Source organism: Muscardinus avellanarius (genome assembly GCF_963383645.1).
Source record: "Muscardinus avellanarius genome assembly, chromosome: 17".
In the NCBI taxonomy this organism is placed as follows: Eukaryota; Metazoa; Chordata; class Mammalia; order Rodentia; family Gliridae; genus Muscardinus; species Muscardinus avellanarius.
Genome location: NC_137803.1, coordinates 29,025,665 through 29,053,404, shown reverse-complemented (window position 1 = coordinate 29,053,404; position 27,740 = coordinate 29,025,665). Strand labels below are relative to the sequence as shown.

At 41.8% G+C, this 27,740-nt stretch overlaps 1 protein-coding gene across 3 annotated transcripts in view; it reads right to left on the bottom strand.

Moving 5' to 3' along the window:
* LOXHD1 (lipoxygenase homology PLAT domains 1) overlaps window positions 1-27,740 on the bottom strand; it is a gene marked incomplete at both ends in the record, with an annotated part of 168,985 nt that overhangs the window by 86,085 nt on the left and 55,160 nt on the right. For all 3 annotated transcript variants that reach the window (XM_080714787.1, XM_080714788.1, XM_080714789.1), the window contains 6 exons: window positions 7,229-7,364; window positions 7,772-7,858; window positions 8,878-9,038; window positions 9,818-9,953; window positions 22,197-22,447; window positions 26,561-26,684. In XM_080714787.1, the coding sequence (XP_080570913.1) occupies window positions 7,229-7,364; window positions 7,772-7,858; window positions 8,878-9,038; window positions 9,818-9,953; window positions 22,197-22,447; window positions 26,561-26,684 (895 nt within the window). The remainder of the gene's footprint in view (window positions 1-7,228; window positions 7,365-7,771; window positions 7,859-8,877; window positions 9,039-9,817; window positions 9,954-22,196; window positions 22,448-26,560; window positions 26,685-27,740) is intronic.

Sequence of the window (27,740 nt, the reverse complement as noted above, 5' to 3'; positions counted from 1 at the left end):
ATGTTAAGTCCATACAATAAAATATCATTTGGCAATAAAAAGAAATGAAGTACTGATACATGCTACACTGGGGATGAACCTTGAAAACATGCCTATGGGGAGAAGTCAAAAGTTCCCATTGTATAATTTTGTGCATATGAAATATCCAGAATAGGCAACTCTGTAAAGACAGAAGGTAGGTTAGATACTCACGAGTGAGGTGGGGAAATGGGTATGACTGCAAATGGGCATGGGATTTCTTTTCGGGGAGATTGAAATGTTCTGGGATTCAATAGTGGTGATGTATGTACAATTTTATCACTATACTAAAAACTGTTGACTTGTATGCTTTAAATTAGAGAATTTTCTGGTGCATGAATTATGTCTCAATAAAGCTGTTACTTTTAAAAATGGACACTATTTGTTGGTGGTTCATATCAAATGAAGATAAAATATATCAGAAATGAGAAAAGCCACAAGGATTTTTTTTCCTGAACTTAGGATTGAACACAGGGCATTCTATCTCTGAGCTACACACCCAGCCCTATTTTTTTTTAATAGGGTCTCACTAAGTTGCAGAGGGCCTTACTAAATAGCTGAGGCTGTGGATACTACCCTGTGATCCTCCTGTTTTAGCCTCCCAAGTACTGGGATTACAAGTGTGCACCACCACACCCGGCTCACCAGGAAGTTTAATTCAATGTTCAAATGATCTTTTCATCAATATACTCATTTCTATTTGGATATATAAAGACATTTGGAAAATAAACATGACCATTAAGAATGTGGGTGCGTGACCACATAGTGTCTGCTGCAAAAGCAGAATCCCTGGCTTGCCTCAAGTAGTGCTGGCATGGGGGCTACTTAAACCATGAGTTCGAGTTGAAGCAAAGTCTCCTGCCCTCAACATCGTCTCCTCCTGGAGTCATAGCACCCAAACCAAACCATCATGGCCTTCTCTGATCAATTCTTTTAAATATCAAATGCTACCCGATCTAAATCTTTAGCTTTCGTAAAAGTAGAGTTGACTCCTTGCACTACACTCACACTGATACGGTGTGTGACCAGTAAGAGAAATGAACAGCACTGGCTGGAGTGAGAACCAAAAGGTGGAACCACAAGGCACAAAAGGTAAGTGAAGGCACAAACAGCAGTCTCACCTTGTTCTGATTACGTGTGTGTTTTACTGGGGATTGAACCCAGGGACATTCTACATCTGAGTCACATGCCCAGCCCTATTTTATTTTTTACTTTGAAATGGGGCCTCACTAAGTTGCTGAGTACTTTGCTAAGTTGCTGATGCAGTCCACAAACCTGTGATCCTCCTATCTCAGCTTCCCAAGTACTGGAATTATAGCACATGGTCCTCATTCTAAATTTTGATGAAGTCTTACTTTTTCATGCTGCAATGATTAGATAATCTCCACAAGTAAAATGAAGAGAAAATTTAGAAATCCCTTTGCCAGTCCCTGTGTTCAGGACCTCTAAGTTCCTGTCTGTTGGGGGTCCTCACAGGTCCTTGTGCTCTGGGGTCCCTCTAAGCCCCAAAGCCAGTGAGATTGCAAGCTCTTCCCAGCAAGAAGTCTGTAGACAATTAAAAATATTTGTATTGCTAACATCAGCAGTGAATGACTTTAAACAGATGGATAAATACTGAAGCCTCTTGTACTTTAATTTAAAAATTACAGCTCAGTCTGATTAACGAGAGGAGATGATGTTCGGCACTCCAGCCCAGTGAACTCTTGCCCACCCATCAGCACTGTGTAATCACAGAGCAAGATGCTGATCGCACTTGTTTTACTATCCCCCATAGCTCCTGAGAAAAAGACAAGGTTGAAATAAACTGTGAGCTGCTACGTGTTTTGTCTGTGTCTATGGTCTGTGTTAATCAGTACGATCACTCCCCAAAGCCTCTGAGCTCCCAGACCTGGCATTAATTGCTTATTTGGCTGGCCGTTATTTGTAAGTAAACTGGGGACACACAATTTCAAACTCAGAGAATTGATTTTAAATTGGTATTTACTCGTTGCACATGAGTCCAAGACTCTCCACTTAAGGGACTCCCAGGAAGCCTTGCATGGTGTTCATCGCAAGCTGGTACCAAATGGGGAGGCGGGACGTTGACATCAGCTCTGCCTAGTGTTACAAAGAAGCACGCAGACAAGAAAAGGAGATCTGAGTGAGGACATAGGTGTGTTCCAAGCACAAGATAAATATGTGTGGACCGGAAACAACAGTTGGGAAAAAGATATTTGATGTGATAGGGATTCCAAAGAACTGCCAAGGACCCCTGGAAAGTATCAAATTGCCTTCACAGGCCACAGCCCCTCAACCAATTCTAATTACCAGATTTTTTTTCATTTCATTGAAATAGCTCTTGAGTAGAATCACAAAAAACAAAAGCAAATGAGAGCCCCCACACTGTACATTTGCTCAAATGTTACAAGAAGCCAGGCATGGTGGTGCATGCCTGTAATCCCAGGACATGGAATATTGAAAACTGAAGACCAAAGTTTCAAGGCCAGCCTCAACGACTCAGCAAGGCTCTCAGCAACTTAGTGAGACCCTATTTCTAAATAAAAAATAAAATAGGACCTGGGTAGCCGGGCGTGGTGGCGCACGCTCGTAGTCCCTGCACTTGGGAGACGGAGAAAGGAGGATCACACAGGTTCGAAGCCAGCCGCACTGGCTTAAGAGACCCTGTTTCCAAATAAAAAAAAGTATAAAAATGGGTCTGGGAGTGTAGCCCGGAAGTAGTAGAAGGGTTTCCAAGAACCTCAGTACCACCACTATATATATATACACACACACATATACATACACACACATATAACCTGGGTGTAAAATGTCCCTGGGAAGCCGGGCGTGGTAGTGCACACTTGTAATCCCAGCATTTGGGAGACTGAGATAGGCAGATCACTGTTCATGGACAGCCTCAGCTACTTAGTGAGGTCCTCAACTACTCAGTGAGAGTCTGTTTCAAAATAAAGAAGAAAAAATCAGCTGCAGGTGTAGCTTGGAGGTAGAATGTCCCTGGGTTCCATCCCCAGTAACACACACACACACACACACACACACACACACACACACACACCACACATGTCCCTGGGTCTGGGTTCAATCCCCTGCACCACCAACACAAAACAAACAAAAACCTTGAATTTATCGTCTCTCTCTGATCTGTTCAACCCTGGGTGACTGTAAGTCTGCTCCTCAAATCCACTCTCCACTTGCACAGCCGTGAGATAGCCCCAACAGACCAATAGAGGGAGGAAGGAGCTGGAAGGGCCCCAAGGGTGCAGCAGTGGACCAGGGCCCAGACAGGGCTGGGTGGGGTCGAGGGGAATTGGAGGGTGAGGCTTCACGGCAGGAGCAGCTTTGTGGGATGATCCCAAGTGAGGTGGGTAGGTGGGACGAGGGCAGAGGCAGCAGTGTGGCTGTGTGTCGGAGTGCAGATGTGGAGTTCTCACACAGACATTGAAAGACGCAGGCAAAAGCTCTAAAGTTTCAATTTGCATTGGGAGGCTGAGACAGAGGATCACGCAGGTTCGAAGCCAGCCTTAGCTACTTAGCGAGGCTCTCAGCAACTTAGTGAGACCCTGTTTCCAAACAAAAATATAAAAAAGGTCTGGGAGTGTAGCTCTAGGTAGAAGGCCCCTGGGTTCCATCCCCAGTGCCACTCAAAATAAATTTGCAAAGAAAAAAAAATTTTATTTGGCATGCTTGATAAAATATACATGGTCAGGCATAGTCCCAGAATCTAATCAGCATAGCTGGGTTTGGACCCAGGAATCTGTATTCTTTTTTTTTTTTTTTTTTCTTGCAGTACTATGAATGGAATCCAGGGGCATTCTACCTCCAAGCTACATCCCCAGCCCTATTTTTTATTCTTTATTTTAAAACAGGGTCTCACTGAGTTGCAAAGGGCCTCACTAAGTAGCTGAGGCTGTCCACAAACCATGATCCTCCTGTCTCAGCCTCCCAAATGCTGGGATTACAAGTGTGCACCACCACGCCTGGCTAAGAATCTGTATTTATTAAATTCTCCAACCAACTTCTGGAGGTCCTTGACTATGCCTTGAAAGATATTATGTTATGGGTTGAATTGTGACCCCGCCCCAAGCCAAATTCATATATTGAGATCCTAAACCCAGTACATTAAAATGTGGCTGTATTTGGAGACAGGGTCTTTTTTTTTTAAAGCTTTAAGCAATTAATCAATTAATTTATACTGTTTATTGGTGCATTAGAATCTCACATTGTAATGTAAGTCATAGTGATACCAGAAAGACTTCAGATAATGGAGGAGAAATGTTAGTGGAGCAAAGGAGATGATCTAGGGGAAGGAGGGAGGAGGGAGAATTATAAAGAATCACTTCCATCGACATTATGTACCTACGTGAGGATGCTAATGTCCACCTCAATACCCTGTATGTGGAAGGGAGGAGGGAGAGTGGGAAGGGAGCAGGGGAAAGCCCACCAAGTGCTGTGGGCATGCGTGTCACTCTCACTATGAGACAGGGTCTTTAAGGAGGAGTTAAAGTAAGATGAGATCACATGGGTAGGCCCTAGCCCACTGTGACATTTGGCCTTCTAAGAAGAGAAGATTAGGACACATGTATGAGCATCTTCAGAAGGAAGAGAGAGGCTGCACAAAAACCAACCCTGTTGACACATTAATCTTGGGTTCTAGCTTAGCTCCCAGGACTATGCAAAAATAAATGTCTGTTGTTTAAGCCACCCAATGCATGATATAAGAGCTTGTTGTGGCAGTCTTAGCAAGATAATACACTATCTACCATGGGAGTCTGGGGGATTACCAAGGGGTATACTGAACACTACCCTCTGTGAAAGAGGTTACAGTGACTAGGAGCCACCTGTTCTGGGAGTGGTGGTGACTTTGTCAGATGGCTTGACTCTCACAGAAGGCCCACACCAGAGTCTGGAAGTGCAGAGAGAGTCAGGAGAATGCCCCCCACTACCGGGCCCAGTTTATGAGCAGGGAAAACAGGGTTTCAGGAAGAAAGTTGTGCTTTGGTCAAGGTGACAAGGAAAAGTATGTAAAGAGCATTCTGGGCATTCTAAGTAAAAAATTGGCAGATTTCTCTTTGAAAAACCCCATTAAATGGCAATCCACAGGTTATTTTAAATATATAACTGAGCCGGGCACTGTGGCACACGCTTGTAATCCCAGCATTTGGGAGGATGAGACAGGAGGATTGTGGTTCAAGGACAGCCTCAGCTACTACTTAGTGAGGCCCTTTGGAATTCAATGAGACCCTGTTCAAAATAAAGAATAAAAAATAGGGCTGGGGTATAGCTCGAGGGTAAAATGTCCCTAGTACCATCCCTAGTAGTGTGTGTGTGTGTGTGTGTGTGTGTGTGTGTGTGTGTGTGTATTCTGAATAAAAAAAGTTTTCACTAAGAAGGCTAGGAGGAGGGGACAATATAGAAACAGGAACACAATTATGGAAGCCAGATAGCAGCCAGAAAAGTGATACCTGCCTTAGCATGGTGGTTCTCAAAGTGTGGTTCCCCAAGGGCGGGGGACATCGCCATGACCTAGAAATTTGTTAGACAAGCACATTTTTGGGGTCCCACTGCAGACCTACTGGATCAGAAACTCTACAGTGGGTTCCAGAAATCAGTGTTTTAACAAGCCCCCAGGTAACAATACACTCCGAAGGTTGAGAGTACTTGACTTAGCAGATCAGAGAGGGTTGATCAGAGCTGTTGGTTGCAAAACTTTGAAAAAGCAACCCCACAGAAAGGCTCAGGAATGAAATCAGCCAACTTTAGAAGTAGAGACTGAAGAGCTAACATTATGAGAATGGTTGGAAGGGCTCAAAGAGCAGTTGGCTCCCAAGATGCTCTCCTCAGTCCTTTTTACCAGAAAGCTCAATTCTGGTACAAAGAATGGAAAGATTAGGTAAGAACAGGTATATTTCTGTCCTGGTGGACTACACATTATATAAAGTCCCAGTTGGTGGTGGTGAGGTCATCTGGTGAGGTCATATGGTATTGTCATATTTACAGAGAGATGGTAAGCTTGTTTCAAGAGCAGATATTGAATGTGACAAAGCAGAGATGGTGTCTTGAGGTAGTCACTGAAGCCGGAGTGAAAGACCTGTTCTACATCTAACGCTGTCTCCAACAACTGCTGGAACTGCAGAACTCCATCATTTTGTCATCAGACTACTGTGAGAGTCTTTGAACACAAATATTCTATAGTCATGTGTTTAATTAAGAATGAATAACCATAAAATAGATACAGCATGGTGCTAATTATAAGCATTGCCTCATTAGACTAATAGACTGGATGATCTCATTTGAGATATTTTCTATAGTATTTAACTCAAATCATTTAAACAAATATGTAGAGAGCTTTTACTGGCGTGCAAGTGCAGAGTACTCCTAAGTATCTGTGAGTTGACATTATTGAAATGTTTAGCAGAGCTACTAGAACCAGAGGTAACATCATCATTTTCCACATATTCTTAACTTTTGTGACTTTGCAAGAGTATTTTACTATTTAAAAATTAAGAACTGCCACAAGAATGGCAAATAGGTTATATTATGTGCCAATTCTGATCAATTGGTAATGTCTGTGGTGGTGCCATGTGGAGAACAGCAAAGTTCATTTCAGAGTCAATGAGAGAGAATGTGGAGCCATTTAGTAATGTCTGCCAAGGGGAAAGGCTAGAATATGTGCTGCATACTTGCCCACACTCTGCTGCTATAACCTAGAGGGAAAATGATCTTCCTCTGGCTCTTTGATCATGGATGCTGGACTCCCAATTAAAAGCTTAGTCCCTCTCCTACCAGCTTAAAATAGATAGATGACACATTAGGTGGCAGGCTAAGTGTACAAGAAACCAGATCCAGCCTCCCTATTGGGAAAGCATTTTCAAAATTTCATAATTTGAGAGGAACAAAAAGATATTTCCTTTCATGTCAAGGAGGCTCTGGAAAACAAGTGCTTGGTGTGGATTTTTCACACCCTGTCATGGCCAAGCTGAAGACCCGTAAATCTCTCCTTTCCCCCCAACACATCCATCATGGTGGAGTTCTAGCATCATGCCAAACAGATGGCTCATTCTAGATAGTCTTGAGCTGGGATGTTCAAAGTCCACTTAGGCCCTGAAAAGGCACAGCAGGCAAGATCATTGGATCCTGAGTCAGCACCCCTTCCCTCTGGCACACCAATTAGGCGTTGCCTCCCTCAGAAGAGGAGCTGGTCAGTACTTACTGCCCATTATCCTCCGCACTGTTGGCCCCTCTGCCGTCATTTCCCTCACGATCTCATTGTCATCCTCATTGGCATCCAGCCAGCGATTGCAATTGAAGTTATACTTGTCCTTATTCAGAGTGTTCATCAGGGTCATCTAAAATGAAGTCCCGAGAGAAGGTGGGTGTGCCTGAGATTTTCATCCATGCTCTGGAGCCCCCCTTCTGCTGTCTCATCTCAGAGACCAAGGCCATCTTCAGGAGATGGCCCTTGTGGAAGACAGAGGGACAAATTAATATCTCTCTCCCTGGTCCCTTAGAGTCCGCCTCTTGCCTAGCATCCAGGTGACCAGGGCAGATATGCCAGCTGCCCGCGAATATTGAGAATTTTCTCAATCTACTCTGGAAGGTCTCTCCCCATCTCTCTGCATAGGAAGTACCTAGGACATATGTCTACTCTTCTCCACTCTCATTCCCAATAAACACAGAGGTAAATGTATGTGTGACCATCATAAAAAGGGACAGTTCTGGTTCCTCTCCCAACCCCCAAGGAGATGCCTCTCACCTTCTCTAAATGCCATCCAGAACCAGGATTCTTCCTATCATGCCATGCCCGAATCTTATAAAATCTGCCGAGATCTGGGAGCTCAAGCTATAATGAGAAGGAAAAGGGTTTGAGTAGACATAATTAAAGAAATGCACTTATCCTCATAGCTGACCACAGCCAGGAGGCTGCCTTTGCTGTATCTCTGCTCTAGGCTGTATCTTTGTACAGAGATGGATTTGTTTCAAGCCACCCTTGGAAACTTGATCCTCTCATGATCCTGGTAACCAGCAGCACATGGGGGAAAGGTAGCCATGTGGAATTAGGGTTCAGTCTGGGCCACTGAAGCTGAACAAAAATAACTGACCCCCAGTGGGATGAGGCCTAAAGAAATTTTTCCAAGCATTAAACTTCCAGGAATGAAATCTATATGACAGTCCTGCAAATTAGTACAAGCCCACAGCCCCAGGACTCCACTGGGCACTGAAACAGACAAAGAGATCAATCAGAAGCCATGCCCTTTCCCTAGGGGCTCAAGTCTGGCAGAGAAGACAAATACATAAAGAGCAATGAGCTGGCTGGTGGAATAGAGGCACCAGTGGGGTGCTCTGAGAGGAGAGCAGCACATCGCAGATTATTCCTACCTAAAGGTCAGAGCAGCATTTCAAGGGGGGGGGGAGCCTTGCTCTAGTTATGTACATACAGGAAAGTTTTAAAGCCATATTTCCTTTCAAATGTTCTAAATTTCATGCTTTCCCTTAAATTTGGACCTGACTCTAAGTCAACCCAGATTGGCTAGTCTAACACTAACTGAGCTCGAGGGCTCTGGTATACAATTTCCCAAGTCACTCACCTCCTGGATGCCCCCAAACCATTCCATACTTGCTTCTTCCCCGAGCTTGGCTCTGGACTGGTTCAGATGAAGCACCAGATCTAAATTGTATATCTTTTAATATATGTCTATAAATATAATCAAATTTGTCACCCCATACGGGGATCTAAAGTCTCTTTGTACCTCTCTGCCTTCAAACTTGGTTCCAAACCTGGCTTCAAAAACCAGAATCCCCCCCAAAACTCCCACATCCCTTCCTTCTTTCTCCCTCCCACACATCACATTTCTCTCCTACCCTAAACTTCTCGATTATGCCCGGTTTGAACCACTTGTTGTTGGGATTCAGGAGAATCTCATCTGTCCGCCCCTTCTTCCCGTATATCTGGATGAAGATGGGAGAGTTGGTACCAGCTTTCTTCAGGTCAGTGGTCCAGACCCACAGGGACCAAGGAAATTCTAGGAGACAGGTCAAGATTCAACATAAATGTCTAGTGAAGAGATTTTTATGTTACCAGTGGGGAAGAGGAGATAATCAAAAGCAATCATTACTGAAGAGTAGCTGATACTCAAGTGTGCCCCATTTTCAGAAACCCATTATAGCAAGTGCTAAATTTAGAAAGTTAAGGATTCCTTGCTATTAAAAATAAGGTGTCTTAATATTCTTTTTGTGCGTGTGCACGTGTGGTACTGGAAGTTGAACCCAGGGGCATTCTACCTCTGAGCTACACCCCCAGCCCTATTTTATTTTTTATTTTGAAATAGGCTCTCGCTAAATTGCAAGGTCTTTAGCTAAGTTGCTGAGCCTGGCCTCAAACCTGTGATCCTCCTGTCTCAGCCCAAGTACTGGGATTATAGAGTGCACCACCATGCTTGGCTTTAATGTTCTTTTTAATGGCTAAAGCCTATTATTTTGTTTTAAATGGAGGGAAGAGCTGATTCACTCCTTCTGTGTCTGATATATTCAGAGCGCACTGTAGTGAATGCCTCGGTTTAACTCCCAGCCCATCACAGCAGTTCTCCATTTTGTATACTCTGGGGTCATCCATGGTGCCAGCTGTGTGACTGTGTAAGGCCTATCCCCTGGAGAACTGAGTTTTCTGAAGGGCCCTTTTCCTCTCTTTCCAGAGGAGAACTGGGAAGTAGGAGTGGTCCCCTTCAAATCTTTTGCCAGTGGTCCAACATCCTGCCCATTGCTGGCCTGAGAAGCCCCCAGGTTCTGGGTCCCTGGCACCTACTTTTCAGTCGCTTCTTCCTGAGAGATACCATCTCGTAGAGCTGCCTCTCGATCAGCCCATCCACTTTCTTCTCATCCATCCAGTTGCTGCAGGGGAAAGTCTGCTGGATGCCAGTGAAGGGGCACAGAATCACCACCTGGGAGGGCAGACCACACGTGCATCCTGCTTTGGGTCCCCTGGTAGGACCCACCCAAAATGCTCAGCAACCTCCTCAGCCCCACAAGAAGGGGCGTTTGTGTTAGGGCCCTCAAAGAAGGGCACATCTGCTACCTGTCTCATTACATTAAAAAAAAAAAAAAAAAACAATCTTCTAGAGTAGGTGCCATCCATCCTCTGATCTCAGATCTCAAGCCTTTTTTCCCTTACATACAACACCCTCACTGAACACCCTACTTCTTTATGATCATTGTAAAATCTCAATTAATATGAGCCAAAATGAACTAGATTACCACATTAATTGACCAATCATTATCTTGTTGGAAGAAGGTAAATAACATGATAGCTAATTTATATCTGGAATTTGATACAAAACCAACTCTCCTCTTCTAGGCTTGATACTCATTCAACCCTCAGTCCTATACCTTCTCCATCACTACCCATACTCTGAAGTCATGGGTTTAGAATGCAAATGTCTACCAGCCCAGCAGCTCACATTATGGATGTTCAAAGAAACATTTCTGCCATTCTGTAGAATCTCTTTTCAGCAAAGAAACTGCCTATTCACATGACTAGATTCCAATCTTTATCTTCTTTTTGACTTAAAAACTGATATGACTCTCCCATGGGTCAAGCAGTTTGACTAGACAGTCTTGGTGGGTATTTGTTCATCAATGGGTATTTGTTGATTGTTTGTAGTGACTACAAATGACTATGACTTCCTTAACTTGAATTGTTTACCCTTACACGTCCCCAGGTATCTCTGATAACTTACCTGATACTCATTATCTGAACATCAAGATGAATCTTAGAAGAACCACCAAGAGGAGGGAGCTTGGGGTAGATGAGTGTGTACCCCTCATTCTCCCAGAGAAACACTTCTCCCTAGAGACAAATGATTACCAGGACCACAAGCAGCTGCTCTCTTAACCATTTTACAAATGTATTGTTAAGGTAATTGATATAATCCCCCCCACATTTATTTAACAGATGGCAAAACTGAGGTCCCAAACAGAGAATAAAATAACCAACTTTGTACAATTTGAAGCAGAAACAGAAATATAAATGCTCTGGCCAGGTGTAGTGGTTCATGCTCATAATCATAATACATGGGAGGCTGAGACAAAAGGATCACAGGTTCAAGGCCAGCCTCAGCAACTTAGTGAGGCCCTGCTTTCAAATAAAAAAATAAAATAGTGCTGTGAGTGTAGCTCAGAGGTAGAATGCCCCTAGGTTCCATACCCAGTACCTAAATAAATAATTAAATGCTTCTGGCCCTATTTATCAGTTTGGGTCGTTTTATCCATTAGTAAAAATCTCAGAATTCCTATTCATGACTGAGCCCCACTGGAATCCATATTTCACTCCATCTTTTATGCTGAAGATTCTATATGACCTTATATTCAGAAATGTACCTATACTTAGGAAAAGTTAAAGGGTACCCATGTAGGGCAGTCTGAGGGCATAGAAAGGTCTAATTATCAACAATTTATTTAGAAGCATTTCTTTCTGCTGAGAAATACTATATTTATACCTCCCACTTTATTCTCTAAATGTTCTCTCTTTGTTATATGTGTATTGGTTAGTTTTGTCTTTTCAACAGGATAGCAAAATTCTGAAAGTCTGGTGTGTCTTCTTACCTTTTGTAGTAGTGATAATCATATAAAATACTTAAAAAGAGCAAAAAGAAGTAGAGTTAAGTGCTTAAAAATATTCATTATAAATTCTGCTTCTGGACTGGGTAGCTAAAAGAGTAGGTAGTCTGAAAAGCCCTCATCAGTGCAACATATCCATACACTAGGTACAAACAGAAAATATATAACTTTATATGCATATATATTGCTGAGCTGCCAGGGATTTACAGAGAAGCCATAGAGCCAGTAAAACTCAGACTAAGCAGTTACCCAGAGAATGGGCAAATATGAGTGCTAAAATTTTTGCTTCCCTGAAGCAAAATACAATCCCAGGCAACTGGATTCCAACAAATTACCAGCCAAGTGAGGAAGCAGACAGCTGGGCCTTGGGGTTTATAAAATGGAAGATATGAAAGAAAACACATACTGGGCGTGGTGGCACACGCTTGTCATCCCAGCATTCGGGAGGCTGAGACTGGAGGACCGTGGTTCGTGGACAGCCTCAGCTACTCAGTGAGGCCCTCTGCAACTCAGTGAGACCCGGTTTCAAAATAAAGAATAAAAAATAGGGCAGGGGGTGTAGCTCGGAGGTCAAATGCCCCTGGGTTTCATCCCCAGACCCGCAAAAAAAAGAAAAAGAAAAAGAAAAAGAAAACACATGAGTAAGCAGAAACACTTTATAAGAAGCTACCTCAGACAAAAGGTAAGTCGGGAAAAATCTGCAAAGAGAAGAGTACCTTCTCTGCCTTTGCTCCAGAAAAAAATTAATAATAATCTCCCCCAATAATTAGTTACCATGGGCCTGGTTACAGGACAAGTAGTATATATACACATCTAGACACATTGAAGAGGAGCATCAGAATATCAAAGACAAAGAGAAGATCTTGAGAGCATCAAAAGAGAAAAGACAGATAGTAGATATTACGCTAATAGAAACCAGGAAATATGGGAAGGGCTTACTCTAGAACTCTATATCCTAAAATCATCTTTCAAGGATGAAATAAAAACATTTTTCAAATGAGCAAAAACAGTTTGCCAACCAACGAAACTTCTAAAGATAAACTTTAGGAAGGAGGAAATTGATACCAGAAATAAGGTCTGAAATGCAAGAAATGGCAAGAAGACTGGCAAGCACATAGGTAGATCTAAACCAACAATGTCTCTATGAAACAATGCTATATCAAATGTATGAATTTAGCTGGGCGTGGTGGTGCACACTTGTAATCCCTGCATTTGGGAGGCAGAGACCGGAGGACTGCGTTTCACGGACAGCCTCAGCTACTTAGTGAGGCCCTCCACAACGTAGTGAGACCCTGTTTCAAAATAAAGAATAATAAAAAAAAAAAAAAAATAGGGCTGGGGGTATAGCTCGAAGGTTGAATGCCCCTGGGTTCCATCCCTAGGCCCGAAAAAGAGTGTGAATTCAAGAATAATTTAATATAAAGATAAAACACTAGGCAAAAATAGAACAAAACTTATATACAGGGTTGTTTACCATTAGCTATTCCCAAGGCCCTTATATTTTCCAAAGAGATAGTAGAGGCATCAATTAAAGTTAGTGTTCCACATTAAACATATATGGTAAAAAAAAAAAAAAGGAGGGGTTGCTTGCTACCAAAACTTATGTTGAAATTTAATCCCCAATTGTAAGTTAAAAGGCAGAAGCTTAATGCAACTATTATGTTTGGAAATGGGACTTTTAGGAGGCAATTAAGGTTAAATCAAGTCTAAGGATGAGGCCCTGTGGCTTTAAAAAAAGAAGTAGAAAGAGGTGAGTTAGAGCCCTCTGTCTCTCCACACGATGATCCCCACTGTGTCATGACACAGCAAGAAGGTCTTCTCCAGATGCTAGGCAGATGCTGATGCCATGCTCTTGAACTTCCAAACCATGAAGTAAATAAACCTTCCTTCTTTGTAAGTTGCCCAGCCTGTGGTAGCAACATAAAACAAACTAAGACAAGGGGAAAAAAGAAAATGAGGAATAATAAAAAACCACAAAAAATATTTTAAAAGAAAGACAAAATAAAAAAAAGTAAATGTAGAATAAATGTGTGTATGTGTGTGTAAATACAATAAGTGGACTATATTTGCCAATTTAAAGATAGAGCTGGGCATGGTAGCACATGCTTGTAATCACAGCATTTGGGAGGCTGAGAAAGGAGGATGATGGTTTCCAGACAGCCTCAGCTACTTAGTGAGGCCCTTTGCAACTCAGTGAGACCCTGTTTCAAAATAAAGAATAAAAAATAGTACTGGGAGTGTAGCTCAGAGGTAGAATGCCCCTGGGTTTCAATCCCAATAGCACAAAAAAAAAAAAAAAAGATAGTATCAGACCAGATAATGATACGATTGAATTCAGTAGAAGGTTATAATGATTCTATGCTTAATAACATAGCCTCAACTTATGCCAGAAAAAAATATCAATTTTATAAGAAGAAATTGGGATAGTCTGCCACTGAAACAGGATATTTCAACATATCTTTCTTAGTAATTAAAAGATCAAAGGAGAAAATGCTGGTAAGTAAATGGAAGTTTCAAATAAAAGTAAATTCAATTTAATAAATAAAAATCTTAAATTCAACTAGTGTAGCATATGAACAAATTGAACATGGATTATAAAGTAAATATCAACAATTTTTTTTAAAAAATGGCACATCTCATTGTATGTATTGTACATACACAAATTTATAAATGCCAAACACAATGTCATGAGTGGGGAGGGTGAGAGACTGGGGTGGAAGCTGAAGGAGGGCTCACTGAACGCTCTGTGCATGTATGCCTCTATCTTTCTGAACTTCATCATAATGTATGATTATAATGCACAAATATGATAAATTAAAATAAAATAAATGATACCATACATGGCTGGGCATGGTGGTGCATGCCTGTAACCCCAGTACTTGGGAGGCTGAGACCAGAGGATCACAGTTTCAAAGTCAGCCTCAGAAACTTTGAGAGGCTCTCTACAACTTGGGCGAAGGGATCTATTTCCAAATAAAAAATAAAATAAAATAGGGTTGAGGTGTTTCTTGGAGGTAGAATGTCCCTGGACTCAATCTGCAGAACCACATGCACATTACACACATACACACAATCACATGACATCATACAGACTACTTTCTAAATTAAAGTATTTAAATTATACTTCAAGCAAAGCTGACTTTTAAAATGAAAGAACTATTTTAAGGATTTAAACCAGTTAAGGACTACATAAGAAAAAATCAAAGGTCAATGACACTTATATAAACATACATAGAAAAATTCTGTATTAAATGCCACCAAGTCAATTCTAAAAACATAAAATTGCAATTCATTATCACTGTTTAGCCTATAGAAGAAATGCAGTGTTTGTTAACCATTAGAAAATGTAGTCATACTCTGAAACAAAGTAACAAATAAAGGAGAAAGATAAATGACTATCTCACTAAACCCAGAAAAATTAAATAAAATTTAATACTGATTCATAATAAGAACTTTAACAATATAGAAAGAGGAGGGAATTTATTTAACTGATGTATAGAGCTATTAAAATCTCTCAACAACCCTGATTATCTAAATAAAATATTAGAAACCATTCCTTTAAAATTAGAAACAAGGGCTAGGGGTGTATCTCAATGGCAGAACACAATGGTAGCCTTCATGAGGCCTTGATTAGAATCCCAATAACACACACAAACATCAGCAAAAAAATAAATATATATATGTATATCCTCTTTATTTGCGGTACTGGGGACATACTATCTCTGAGCTACACCCCCAGGTCTATATGTTTATTCTTGATTTTTTTTTAAACACAATGTCTCACTGAGTTGCAAAAGGCCTTCCTCACTAAGTAGCTGAAGCTGTTCATGAACTGCGATTCTCCTGTCTGCCTCAGAAATTCTGGGATTACAAGTATGGGCCACCACATCTGGCCTTTATTAACCTTTCTATTCAGCATTTTGCTATAGGCCTTAGGATATGTCATCAAACAACTAAAAAGTAAAAAAAAAAAGCTTTGGAAAAAACCCACCAAGTTGTCATCATTCAAAAACAGTATGACAGCCTACAGAAAAAACCTCCAAAGAACCTATAAAGAAATTATTAAAATTAACAGCAGAGTTTAGCAAGATGGCTATAAGTAAACTCAAAATATTGAAAATACCTTTATTTATACCTCAGCAACAAATGGTTTAAAGTATAATTTTTTATTTTTTTATTGGTGCACTGTATTCATACATCATAGTGGAATAAAAAAAAACAACTTTTGTAGACATACATGAACACATCGCCCAGTTAGCCCCTACCCAATCCCCCCCCCCCGTTCCCTCCCTATCCCTCCTTCCCATGCTTGGCTTAGTGGTTGACATCTAGTATTATAGCAATTTATCCAAAATTAAAAATGATAATCTCACATAACAGTTTCATTTGTCTGATACCAAGCTTTTGATGACTTAAAGATAACATTTCAATATTTCTTTTTGCTTTCTTTCTTACCAGAGAATATTTTTTTCTTTTTTTTTTTAGGTGAAACTATCATATGTTTATTTATTTATTTTTCAGAAAAAATCTATTCTAATTGAAATATGGAATCTAGATACCCAAAATGATCTCGAAAAAGAACAAAGCTAGAAGATATATATTTTCTGATTTCAAACCATATAAAGCTACAATAATTGAAACAGTGAAGTACTGTTATAAAGGCAGATAAATAAACCATTGGAGTTAAATAAAAGCCTAGAGCTAAATTCTTCCATATATTGTCAAGTTATTTTTGACAAGGTTTCCATGAACATTTGGTGGAGGAAATAATAATCTTTTAACTAAATATTGTTGAAAAATAATAATTACATGAAAAATAATAAAACTGGACCCTTACCTAACCCCATATACAAATATTAACTCAAAATAGATAAAAGACCTAAATATAATTCTTAAGACTATAAACTTTTAGAAGAAAATCTGGGTCATAAAACCTCACAACACTGAAATTGGCAGTGATTTCTTGGATATGATTTCAATGGCACAGGCAACAGAAGAGTATACAAACTCCCTAAAAAATAAAAAAAATATTGTATATCCAAAGACAATGTAAACAGAGTTAAAAGTTACTGATAGAATGGGATAAAATATTTCCAAATGCTATATCTGAACGTATATTAATATTCCAACTAGAAATCCTAAAGATTAGCAACAATAAAAGCAAACAATACAATTTAGAGATAGGTAAAAGACTAACATAAATAATGAATCTCCACAGATAACCAATCTTAGTTGTCTGTTGGATGGAAAATCTTGTTTCTCTAGTTCTGGTGTGTGTTACCTATTTCTTCTTTGTAGTTAATCTCTTTGAGTATTTTCTTTAGCGCTGGTTTTGAAGACATAAATTCCTTCCATTTCTGTTTGTCATGGAAGCTTCTTATTTCCCCATCTAACTTGATAGAAAGTTTTGCTGGGTAGGAAATTTTTGGCTGGAAGTTGTTTTCTTTCAGAGTTTGGAATATGTTACTCCAAGCCCTTCTGGCTCTCATAACTTGGTTTGGGAAGTCTGGAGTGATTCTAATTGGTTTGCCTCTGAATGTCACTTGGCCCTTTGTTTTTGTTGCCTTTAAGATTCTCTGCTTGGCTTCCACATTGGTCATTTTGACAATTATGTGGCATGGGGATCCTCTTCTCTGATCCTGTCTAAAGGGAGTTCTATAAGTTACCTGTGTATCGACCTCTTACTCTATGTTTGGAAAATTTTCTGCTATTACTTCCTTGAAGAGATTGTTGATCCCTTTGGTTTCACCTTCTTTTCCCTCCTCTATTCCAATTATTCTTAGGTTAGCTCTCTTAAAATGGGCCCATATTTCTTCAATGCCAGATTCCTGCTGTTGGATATTTTTTTCTAAATTAGAAGCTATGCGTTCATTTTTGGAGTGCTCATCTTCTATGAGCGAGATTCTATTCTCCATGTGGTCTAATCGGTTGTTTGTACTTTGAATTGAGGCCTTTACTTCATTAATTGCATCCTTTATCTCTTTTTGGATCTCTCTGAATTCTTTTTGAAACACCTCTATTATTTCTACAGTTATTTTCCTGACTTGATCTTCTAGAAATCTCTGAATTTCTGTTTTATCAGGTTCTGATGTTGTGGGGTTGTGGGCATTCATTGCTCCATTGTTATTCCTCTTTCCCATGATTTCAGAAGTTTGTGCCTTCTCTGGGTTCTTCTTTTGGGTCACTACGACTTCACTTAAGGTGCTCTGGATCTTGAGTCTGTGGTATCCCAGTCCCCACTACTCCTTTACTGGGTTGTATCGCAGTCTCAGACCCAGAGAGTCAATCGAGGCTGCTTTAGACCATGGGGGCTGCCAGGTTGGGCGTTCTCCTATGGTGTGATATCTCTGCCACCGCCATTCCCCACTGGGTCAAGTCCCTGGGAGTGACTCACTGTTGTTGAGTGCGTTGATGGAGCTGTATTGGACTCAGTGAATTCGCTGCTGCTGCCGCCGGTGGCAATATGGCGCCGCTGCTACGCCCTCGGCCGTGAGGCTGGCGTATTTCTTCTCTGGCTTTACGCTCCGCTCTGAGTCCCTGGAGAATATGCTGAGCCCAGCCCCTGGGAGCTTTAGATGCTCCCTGCACCGAAAATCTGCCGAATCCCACCCAGCTGTTCTGCAGCGGCTCACCTCAGCTCACTGTCCACCACTCCTCTCTGGAGCCTGGTGGGCTGTTGAGTGCGTTCATCTGGATCCATCCAGTGAATTTGCCGCTGCCGCCGGCAGTAAGGCGCTGCTGCCGCGTCCTCATGTGTGAGGCAGGCGTATCTCCTCTGTGGCTCTGAGCTCCGTTCTGAGTCTTCCTCCTCTCTGGGGCCTGGTGCTGCAAGGAAAGATGGTGCCCGCTGCTCCGCACCGAGGCTCCAGCCACAGCACTGAAGTCTGGTTTCTTTCTGGTGTCTCATTTTTTCAGCCCTCTTTTTCTCTGTCCCTTGTAATTACATTTTTGTTTCTCTGCGGGTGGTGTTTTCTGGCTATGAAAGGCGCTGATTTTGTGGTAATAGAGATTGGTTGTTAGCGGGACTCGTAAGCCCCGCTTTTCTCTGTCGCCATCTTCCCGGAAGTCTTAAAGTATAATTTTAAGAGATATACCATGTAAGCTGGGTGTGGTGTCATATGCCTGTAATTCCAGTATTTGGGAGGCTGAGAAAGAAGGACCTCAAGTTCAAAGCCAGCCTCAGCAACTTAGCAAGGCTCACAGCAAATTAGTGAGACCCTGTTTCCTGATAAAAAAAACAAAAAGAACTGAAGTATAGCTCAGTCCTTTTTACTGATTTAATTTTTAAATCAAGTAGGATTCTTCTGGTTTTAATCCCAGCACCAGAGAAAGAGAGAGAGGAGAGATACTATGTATAACAGCAACAAATATTGTAGGTCTCTTAATTTATTAAACCATATTTTAAAACATTAAAGAAGACATAAACTTTAGGTATACTATGTCCATAGATAGAGTAAGTCAATATAATAAAGATATCTGTTCTTCCAAATGAATCTATAGATTTCACTGAACTCTGTTCAGCACAGTTTTTCATGGATTTTATAAAAAATTCTAAATTTATTTCTTCTTTTTTTCTTTCTTTCTTTTTGTACTGGAGATGGAAGCCAGGGGCATTCTACTTTCAAGATATACTCCCAGACCTTTTAACTTTTTTTTTTACTTGGAAACAGGATCTTGCCAAGTTGCTAAGGCTGGCTTTAAACCCATGATCCTCTTGTCTCAGCCTCCCAAGTACTAAGATTACAGCCTGTGCTACTATGCCAAATCTAAAATTTCTATTGAATAGTAAACAGCCACTATTAGTCAACACATTCTTGAGGAAGAAGAACAAGGTGAGTCAATTTGTCCTAGCATAAACTCAGACTTAATATAAAGGTATAAATGAAGATAGCATAATTTTAGTGCAGAAATAACTAAATCAACAAATGAAACAGACTAGAAAGCACAGAAAAATTCTCTTTTTCAGAACAGCAGAAGAAAATTACAATTTTGTATATTAAATCAGTGTTTCCCAAACTTTCTTAATAATAAGAATATTGAAAGCTCTTGTTAAAAATATCCAAATTCCCTGGAATTCTGATTAAGTACATCTGTGTTATAGACCAAAAGTCTATTTTTAACAAATGTTTCAGGTGATTCTAAACTTTATTCGAGTTTTATTTTTATTTATTTCTTTGTTTTCTTGGTACTGGGGACTAAAGATCAATTCCTAGTAGATTAAAGATGTACCTGGGAATACACAAACTTTATAATTTTTAAAAGAGAAAATAGAATATTTTCATTGCTTTAAGATAAATGGATTTCTTGTCACACATAAAGATAAACTAGATTAATTTAAAATTAAAGTTCTCTTCCTATGTGAATTCCTTTGATTTCCTTCTCTTGTCTTATTGCTGTGGCAAGAGCCTCAAGGACTGTATTGAAAAGGAGTGGTGATAGTGGGCATCCTTGTCTAGTTCCTGATTTTAGAGAAAATTCTTATAGTATTTCCTCATTCAATACAATGTTGGCTTTGGGTTTACAGTATATTGCCTTAATGATGTTGAAGTATGTTCCTTCTATTCCAGTTTTCTGCAGTGTTTTTAACGTGAATGGGTGTTGGATTTTGTTGAATGCTTTTTGAGCATCTATTGCTATGATGATGTGGTTTTTGTTCTTGGTTCTATTTATGTGGTGAATAACGTGTATTGATTTGCGTATGTTGAACCAGCCTTTTTTTTCTGGGGTGAAACCAACTTGGTCATGGTGTATTATTTTCTTGATATGGTTTTGAATGCTTATGGCTAGTATTTTGTTTAGAATTTTTGCATCTATGTTCATTAAGGATATTGGTCTGTAGTTTCCTCTAATATGCCCAAACTAGAAAACATAGGGGATACCAGTGGGACTCCAGTTAATGGAGGGGAAATCTCAGCAAAGTTTGAATGGAAAGATAGGAGAGGAGGAAGGCTGAACTTGATTAATGAGGGTCTACATCTGAATATGTGTAAAAGTATGAATATGGCATGGTTACCCTGGACAATCATTGGTGGGAGGAGGGGAGGGAAAACAGGGCCAGGGGGTAGAGGGCACCAAGTACAGTTTAAATGTATACCACTTATTTTCAATAAAAATTTGTATAAAAAATAAAATATATATTAATTTTTACAAACATAAAAAATACAGTTCTTTCTCAGCCAGGGTGCAGTGGTGCATGCCTGTAATCCTAGTTTGTGGGAGGCTGAGACAGGAGAAAATTGCAGTTTTGAGGCCAGCAGCAGGTGGCAACTTAGTGAGACTTTGTCTCAAAATAAAATAAAACTGGGTGTGTAGCTCAGAGATGGAACACCTCAGGGTACCAAGGAAGAAAGGAAGAGAGGGAGGGAGAGAGGGAGGTATGGAAGGAGGGAGGGAGGGAAGAAGGAAGAAAGGGTAACTCTTCCTCCAAGAAAACTATAAGCAAACTATAAGAAGATACTTGAATATATAGTTCCAGCAAAGTATTAATAACCAGACTAAGTAAAGAACTCCTAAAATTAAATCCAAACATATATTGAACAATAAAAAATTAGCAAAAAAGGCATCTTACATAAAAGAAAACAAAAATGTCCAATAAAGAAATAAAAAATGTGTTCAACTGCAATAGTAATGATGAAAATCAAAATTAAATCCATAATAAGATAATTTTACAACCTTCAAGTGAAGATTAAAATTTCAGGGGACAGCAATGTTAACAAGGATGTAGAGAAAAAAGTGTCCTTTACATGTGGCTGACAGGAGAGTAAAATGGCATTGTGAAATGGGTAAACATTGGAAAACAGTCTGGAATATTTTGGAAATAAGTATCCTGTAAAGCTGAAGACTCACTTGTCCTGTGACCTAGAATTTCTATCCTGAATAGAATGACCTATATTTTTGTACATATGTTATGGTTCACATGTACACTTTGTGCATAGGTATGGTAAACATATATAGTAAAAATCACTATAAGGGGATGCTATGGTTGAGATGTCCTCACCAAAATTTACATTAAAAATTTTTTTGTGGTACTTGGGGTGGAACCCAGGGGCTTTTCTACATCTACTCCCAGACCTATTTTATATTTTATTTGGAAACAGGGTCTCACTAAGTTGCTGAGAGCCTCGCTAAGTAGCTGAGGCTGGCTTCGAACCTGTGTGATCCTCTTATCTCAGCCTCCCAAGCACTGGGATTCAAAACTTACATTAAAATTTAATCCCCAAGTGTACGGTAGTAAATGAGACCCCTAAAAAACAAAGATTTTGTTTGTTTTTTACCATACATATGCACAAAGGCACGAGTACAAGAATTTCATGGCAGGAATCAGGATGGTCTGTAACCAATAGAACACCTCTAATAACTTGTACTGTGTTTGGAGAACAGCCCTCATTCCTGATCACCAAGACAGGATGCATAGACATGTTACCACCCAAAATGCCCAATGGATTGCCCATGTGCTCTTTAACTGGTCCAATGGAAGGAGGAAAGAGGACTCAGGCTAGAGTCTGCACTCACAAGTTAAAGAAGAGAGGGCTGGGTCAGGGAAGGCTCTCACCAAGGCATCCTCTTACCTTCTCACAGTACCAGCCTCTGTTGACACCCACGTTGCCATGCCCAATGGACACCCGGCTCAGGGGGCTGAGAAGGACAGCCAACTCAATGTGGAAGATGTCTGTTCGGCCTCGGTCAAACACACCGCCCTCCAGGAAGATCTTGCCACTGTTCTTATTCCCTCTGGCCCCATACATCACCAAGTAGATTTTGGACTTGGTCCCAGCTCCCCGCATATCTCCAGTGAAGACAGTGACTATATAGGTGATAGCTGGTGTAGGGAGAGGAGGAGGAGAGGGGTCAATGTAAGCTGCATGATAATATCCCTCCCTCTTTCCCCTTGGCCACAGGGCTCCCCAAAGCCCCTTTGTCCACACATCCTCATTCTCCCCCAGGGCCTCCTCCCTCAGACCATATCCAGCATCCCTCCCAACTTCAATTCACCTTTTCATGTCAGTATATGTACGTTTGAGAACAACTATGTCTTTTATTGCAGGAAACTGCCAGTGCTGATTACAGGAAACCAACCGAGAAGGAGGAACTTGGGCTGGCTAAGAATAGCACTTATTAATGTTAATTACCACATGTATATTATTAATAGTTGCCAGATGGATTCTATTATCTCTAATTTAATTATAATAGTCAACTCCATTAATGGAGATTTATATCCTGGGCTGATTCCTTTAGCTAAACATAACTTTTGGTAGAGAGCACTAATGTCCTCCTTCCCCACCTAGCTGGTGGGCTCAGGAGACCTGAGGGAAAGAGGGGACACTGGAGGTTGGGCCACCTTGGGTTTGAGTTAGTCAGAAGGTATGGTAAGGAAACAGAATTCTAGAGAAGAGCCAGAAAGGGAGCATTAAACTCCTAACTGGGGCAGAGTACAGAAAACATCAAAGGCAAACAGACAAGAAGACCCACTCAGGTCTGGCCTGGGTCCATTCATTCTGGCCTGGGGTCTAAGGCAACTGGCCTTCTAGGCTTGCTGATTCCTCCATCCACCCCTCACTCCTCACTACCCCCCACGCTCTCCTCCCATGACTCTAGAGAAATAAAAATCTCAACATTCTCTAGAAGATAGACCACACAACTGCCTGGGTGCATTCTTCTTTCATACACCTTCATTTGTTCAGGATTTATTGAGTGCTTACTACATACCAGACCTTCAGGAATACACAAAAATAAAAAAGTAAAAATCATCGTTCTAAAAATAGATTTATTTCTCCAAGGCACAGGGACTGATGACCTTCTCATACCAGACACACTTCCACGGCCTCAGTTGTGAGCAATTCCCTGGGTTCTGAGCTGCTATACTTTCTCCTCTTCCTCCATCAGTGGGAGACAAGTAATGGTCACACAGTCGATGGGATTGCAGGGAACCTGTCTAGTGCTTTTTTTTTTCCAGGTAAATTGTAAACATTCGTTGCAATAACTTGTGACACTTCACAGGGAGCAGGCCAGGCCAAAGCGCCACAGTGCTGAGGGCAGAAGGTGCCGGGGCAGAGAAGCAACAGGAACCAAAGCCTGCCCAGACGCACACAGTGAAAGAAGAGAAAAAGGACCTAGTCTAGGGGGGTTGGAGGGTGGTGCTGGGGGTCAGAGGAAGTGACTGGAAGCAGGAACTGAAGAGACAGGAAAAAAAGAAATGACACTGCAGGCTGAGGTGAGAGCAGCTACAGGGAACAGAGGAAGAGGAAGAGGAAGGCCAGCCAGTGGCAGAGAGAGGAGAGGGAAGGGTGTGGACACACTGGGAGAGAGCAGAGGGCCCGAATACTGGCCTCCTAAGCTTGGAATCCCAGCATTCGGGAGGCTGAGACCGGAGGACCACGGTTCACAGACAGCCTCAGCTACTTAGTGAGCCCTCTGCAACTCAGAATAAAAAATAGGACTGGGGCCGGGCGTGATGGCGCACGCTTGTAATCCCCACGCTTAGGAGGCAGAGACAGGAGGATCGTGCAGGTTCGAAGCCAGCTGCGCACGCTGGCTTAGGAGACCGTTTCCAAATAAAAATGTAAAAATAGGTCTGGGAGTGTAGCCCGAAGGTAGAAGGGCTCTCAGGAACCCCAGGACCACCAAACAACAACAACAACAACAACAACAACAACAACAACAACAACAACAACAACAAAAACACAAAAAACTGTGGGGCAGTGTGTGTATTCCACTGTAGAATTTGGCTTTCTCTCTGTGCAGAGGTGAGCCCTGCAAGTCTTTGCAGCAAAGCGCATTCTCAGATGTGTGCCACAACATTGATTTTTCTGGAGCACCCATGACCATCTCAGCCATGCTGGAAGGTGCAGGGAGGACTTGAGGCGTGGACCAAATACTGGACCTGCTGTGTGCCAGCAGTGTGACCCTGGACAGGTTTCTTAACTTATTTGTGCCTCAGTTTTCTCATCTGTGAAATGAGGAGAATACAATTCCTGCATTATAGGGTGGTCATGAGAGTTGGTGGAAAGTAGATGTGTCAGGTGCCCCACAGAGGGCCTTCTCTATAGAAAGTGCTTGATATCAAGAGGAGTTATGAGTAAAGCGACTAGGTCTGTAATCCTAGCTACCTGGGGGGCTGAGGTAGCAGGATGGCAAGTTCGAGGCCAGCCTGAGTACCTTAGTGAGACCTTGACTCAAAGTAAATTTTTTTTGTGGTACTGGGGTTCCTGGGAGCCCTTCTACCTCCAGGCTACACTCCCAGACCTATTTTATTTTTTGGAAACAGGGTCTCTTAAGCCAGCGTGGCTGGCTTCAAACCTGTGTGATCCTCCAGTCTCTGCCTCCCAAGCACAGGAATTACAAGTGTGAGCCACCAGGCCCAGCAAAATAAAATTTTAAAAGGGCTTGAGATAGCCTGGAGTGGTGTCACACACCTGTAATCTTAGTATGCAGGAGGCAGAGAGAGGAGGATCACAGGTTCAAGGCCAGCCTTAGCAACTTAGTAAGACCCTCAGAAACTCAGTGAAAGTCTATTTCAAAATAAAAAATAAAGCCGAGCGGGGTGGCGCACGCCTGTAATCCCCATGCTTGGGAGGCGGAGACAGTAGGATTACACAGGTTTGAAGCCAGCCATGCTGGCTTAAGAGACCCTGTTTCCAAAAATAAAATAGGTCTGGGAGTGTAGCCCGGAGGTAGAAGGGCTCTCAGGAACCCCAGTACCACCAAATAAATAAATAAATAAATAAAACAAAATAAAAAATAAAAATAGCCTGTGGGTATCGACTGGAGGTAGAATGCCCCTGGGTTCAGTCCTTAGTACAACACACACACACAAACACACACACACACATCCACACACACACACACGCACGCACACACACACATACACAGAGTTGGGATGCCTAGGTATCTGTCCACAGATGTGTGGATAAAGAAAATGTGGTATATATACACATTGGAGTTTTATTCAGCCATGAGAAAGAACAAATATATGTCATTTTCAAAAAAACAGATGGAACCGAAGAGCATTATATTAAGTAAAATAAGCCAGATTTAGAAAGTCAAGGGTCAGATATTTTCTCTCATATGTGGAATCTAGAGAGAAAGAAAGAAGGTATATTAGGAAAATAAAGGGAGACCAGTAGAGCAGATGAAGGAGACCAGGAAGAGAAAGGAGAAAATGAAAAAGGAGGGTTCTGGGGAACAAAACTGACCAAATTATGCTATGTGCATGTAAAAATACGTATTAAAAGATCCCACTGTTATGTATGATTCTAACACATCAATAAAAATTAAAAAGGGGAGCCAAGCATGGTGGCACACACTTGTAATCCCAGTACTTGGGAGGCTGAGACAGGAGGATGTCAGGTTCACAGCTATTCTCAACTACTTAATGAAGCCCTCTGCAACTTGGTGAGACCCTGTTTAAAAATAAAGAATGAAAAACAGGATTCAGAGGTAGAATGCCCCGGGTTCCAGCCCCAGTATTGCAAAAAATAAATAAATAAAAAATTAAAAGGAGGAGCAACAATATAAGCTTTTCTCTGGAGGGGAAAAAAGAGCTGGGGATGTAGCTCAGTAGTATATCATTTGTCTGGCATGGGTTTGATTCCCAGTATTGAGACGGGGGAGAGAGAGAGGGAGAGAGAATATCAATGTATTTGACTCTTCAACATCCACGTATCACACATTCACATTCTGTTTTCATTCTATGAGTAAGTTCCTCTGCCCTGGGCAGGTGGTGTGCTCAGGGACATTGCTCCAGCTCTTTGGCACCAACAGAGCTCCAGGCTGCAGCCAGGAGGGGCAGACATTTCCAGGAGCAGAAGGGATGCTTCTGCAGACCCTCCCACCTCCTACTTGCTCCCAGGCCTCCAGACCCACAGATACAAACATGGACCCTTGGGCAGAAAGTGAAATGTCAGCCAACAGGGCCTTCGCTGCCCAGCTCTACCTGTGGTCTCGGCTCCACCCACTAAGATATCCCTTTGGATTTTGCCATCATCTTCATCCAAGGCCAGCCAGCGGTTAAGGGGGAAGTCATATTTCCTTTTGTTCCCAATATCTTCAATGACAATCTGGGAAGGAAAAAAAAGAAAAGAATGTGATCAAGTGTTTCTAAAGGTGCACCTGGCAATCTAACCTCCTACAGTCACTGGGGTGTGCCCTAGGAATATGCCCTCGTCTTGCACCCAAGGGAAAGCTAATCTCAGGACACAGCTGTTGCCAGGAAAACCTCACAAAGCCACAGAGGGATGACCGGCCACCACCCCCTATCTGAGTTCCCATGCCACTGCTTCCTCTATCGCTGTGAGGCATTTTCAAAAACTGAAGCCAGAAACAGGATAGGATGTGCCCTGCAGGACTGAGATGCAAGAACCGGAAGCACGGATTTGTAACCTGGGATGCAGTGGCCACTTTCTTTGCCTGCAGAAGGTCAGGCTTCTGACTATATCGATGAGAAGCAGAATCTACACAAGGGGTAATTGAAAGCCCCAAATCAGAGAATCCTAGGACCTGGTGATCTGGTCAAAAGTGAGCCACTGACACCGACTGAGATGAGTGAAACTGGCCGTGGATGATGCGTGCCACAGGGACCCCCATGTGAGCCAGGCGCTGGGGCTGGGAACCCAGCATCCTGTGTCTCTAAGAACAGATTCAGAGCTGAAGGGCTCTCCCGGAAAGGTACTGAGACGACCCAGCTGTAAAATAAGGCTGGAGAGATAGAAGCACCCTCAAGATAAATGGTGGAAGCACACACCTGGTGCGTGTGAGTGTGCGTGCATGCGTGCATGTGTGCATGAAAGAGCGAGAGAGAGAGAGAGAGAGAGAGAGAGAGAGAGAGAGAGAGAGAGAGAGAGAGAGAATGACCAAATAAACAGCAAGAGCCACTCTCTCCTCAAGGAATATTCTCCATTTGCCAAAAAGCCCACTGGCAGGGCTGACCTTCTGAGAGCTGAGAGGGAAAGCAGGGGCCATGAGCGGAGCCCTCTGAAGGTAAAACTGATGCCAGAGAAGAAGGTCTAACCCTAATGATGGAGCCAGCCATATTTTGTGGTGGCATAGATATACCAGCACCCCAAGGCAAGCCATCCCAATATGAAAACCAAGAAGAATAAAATGCCCCCAGAGGG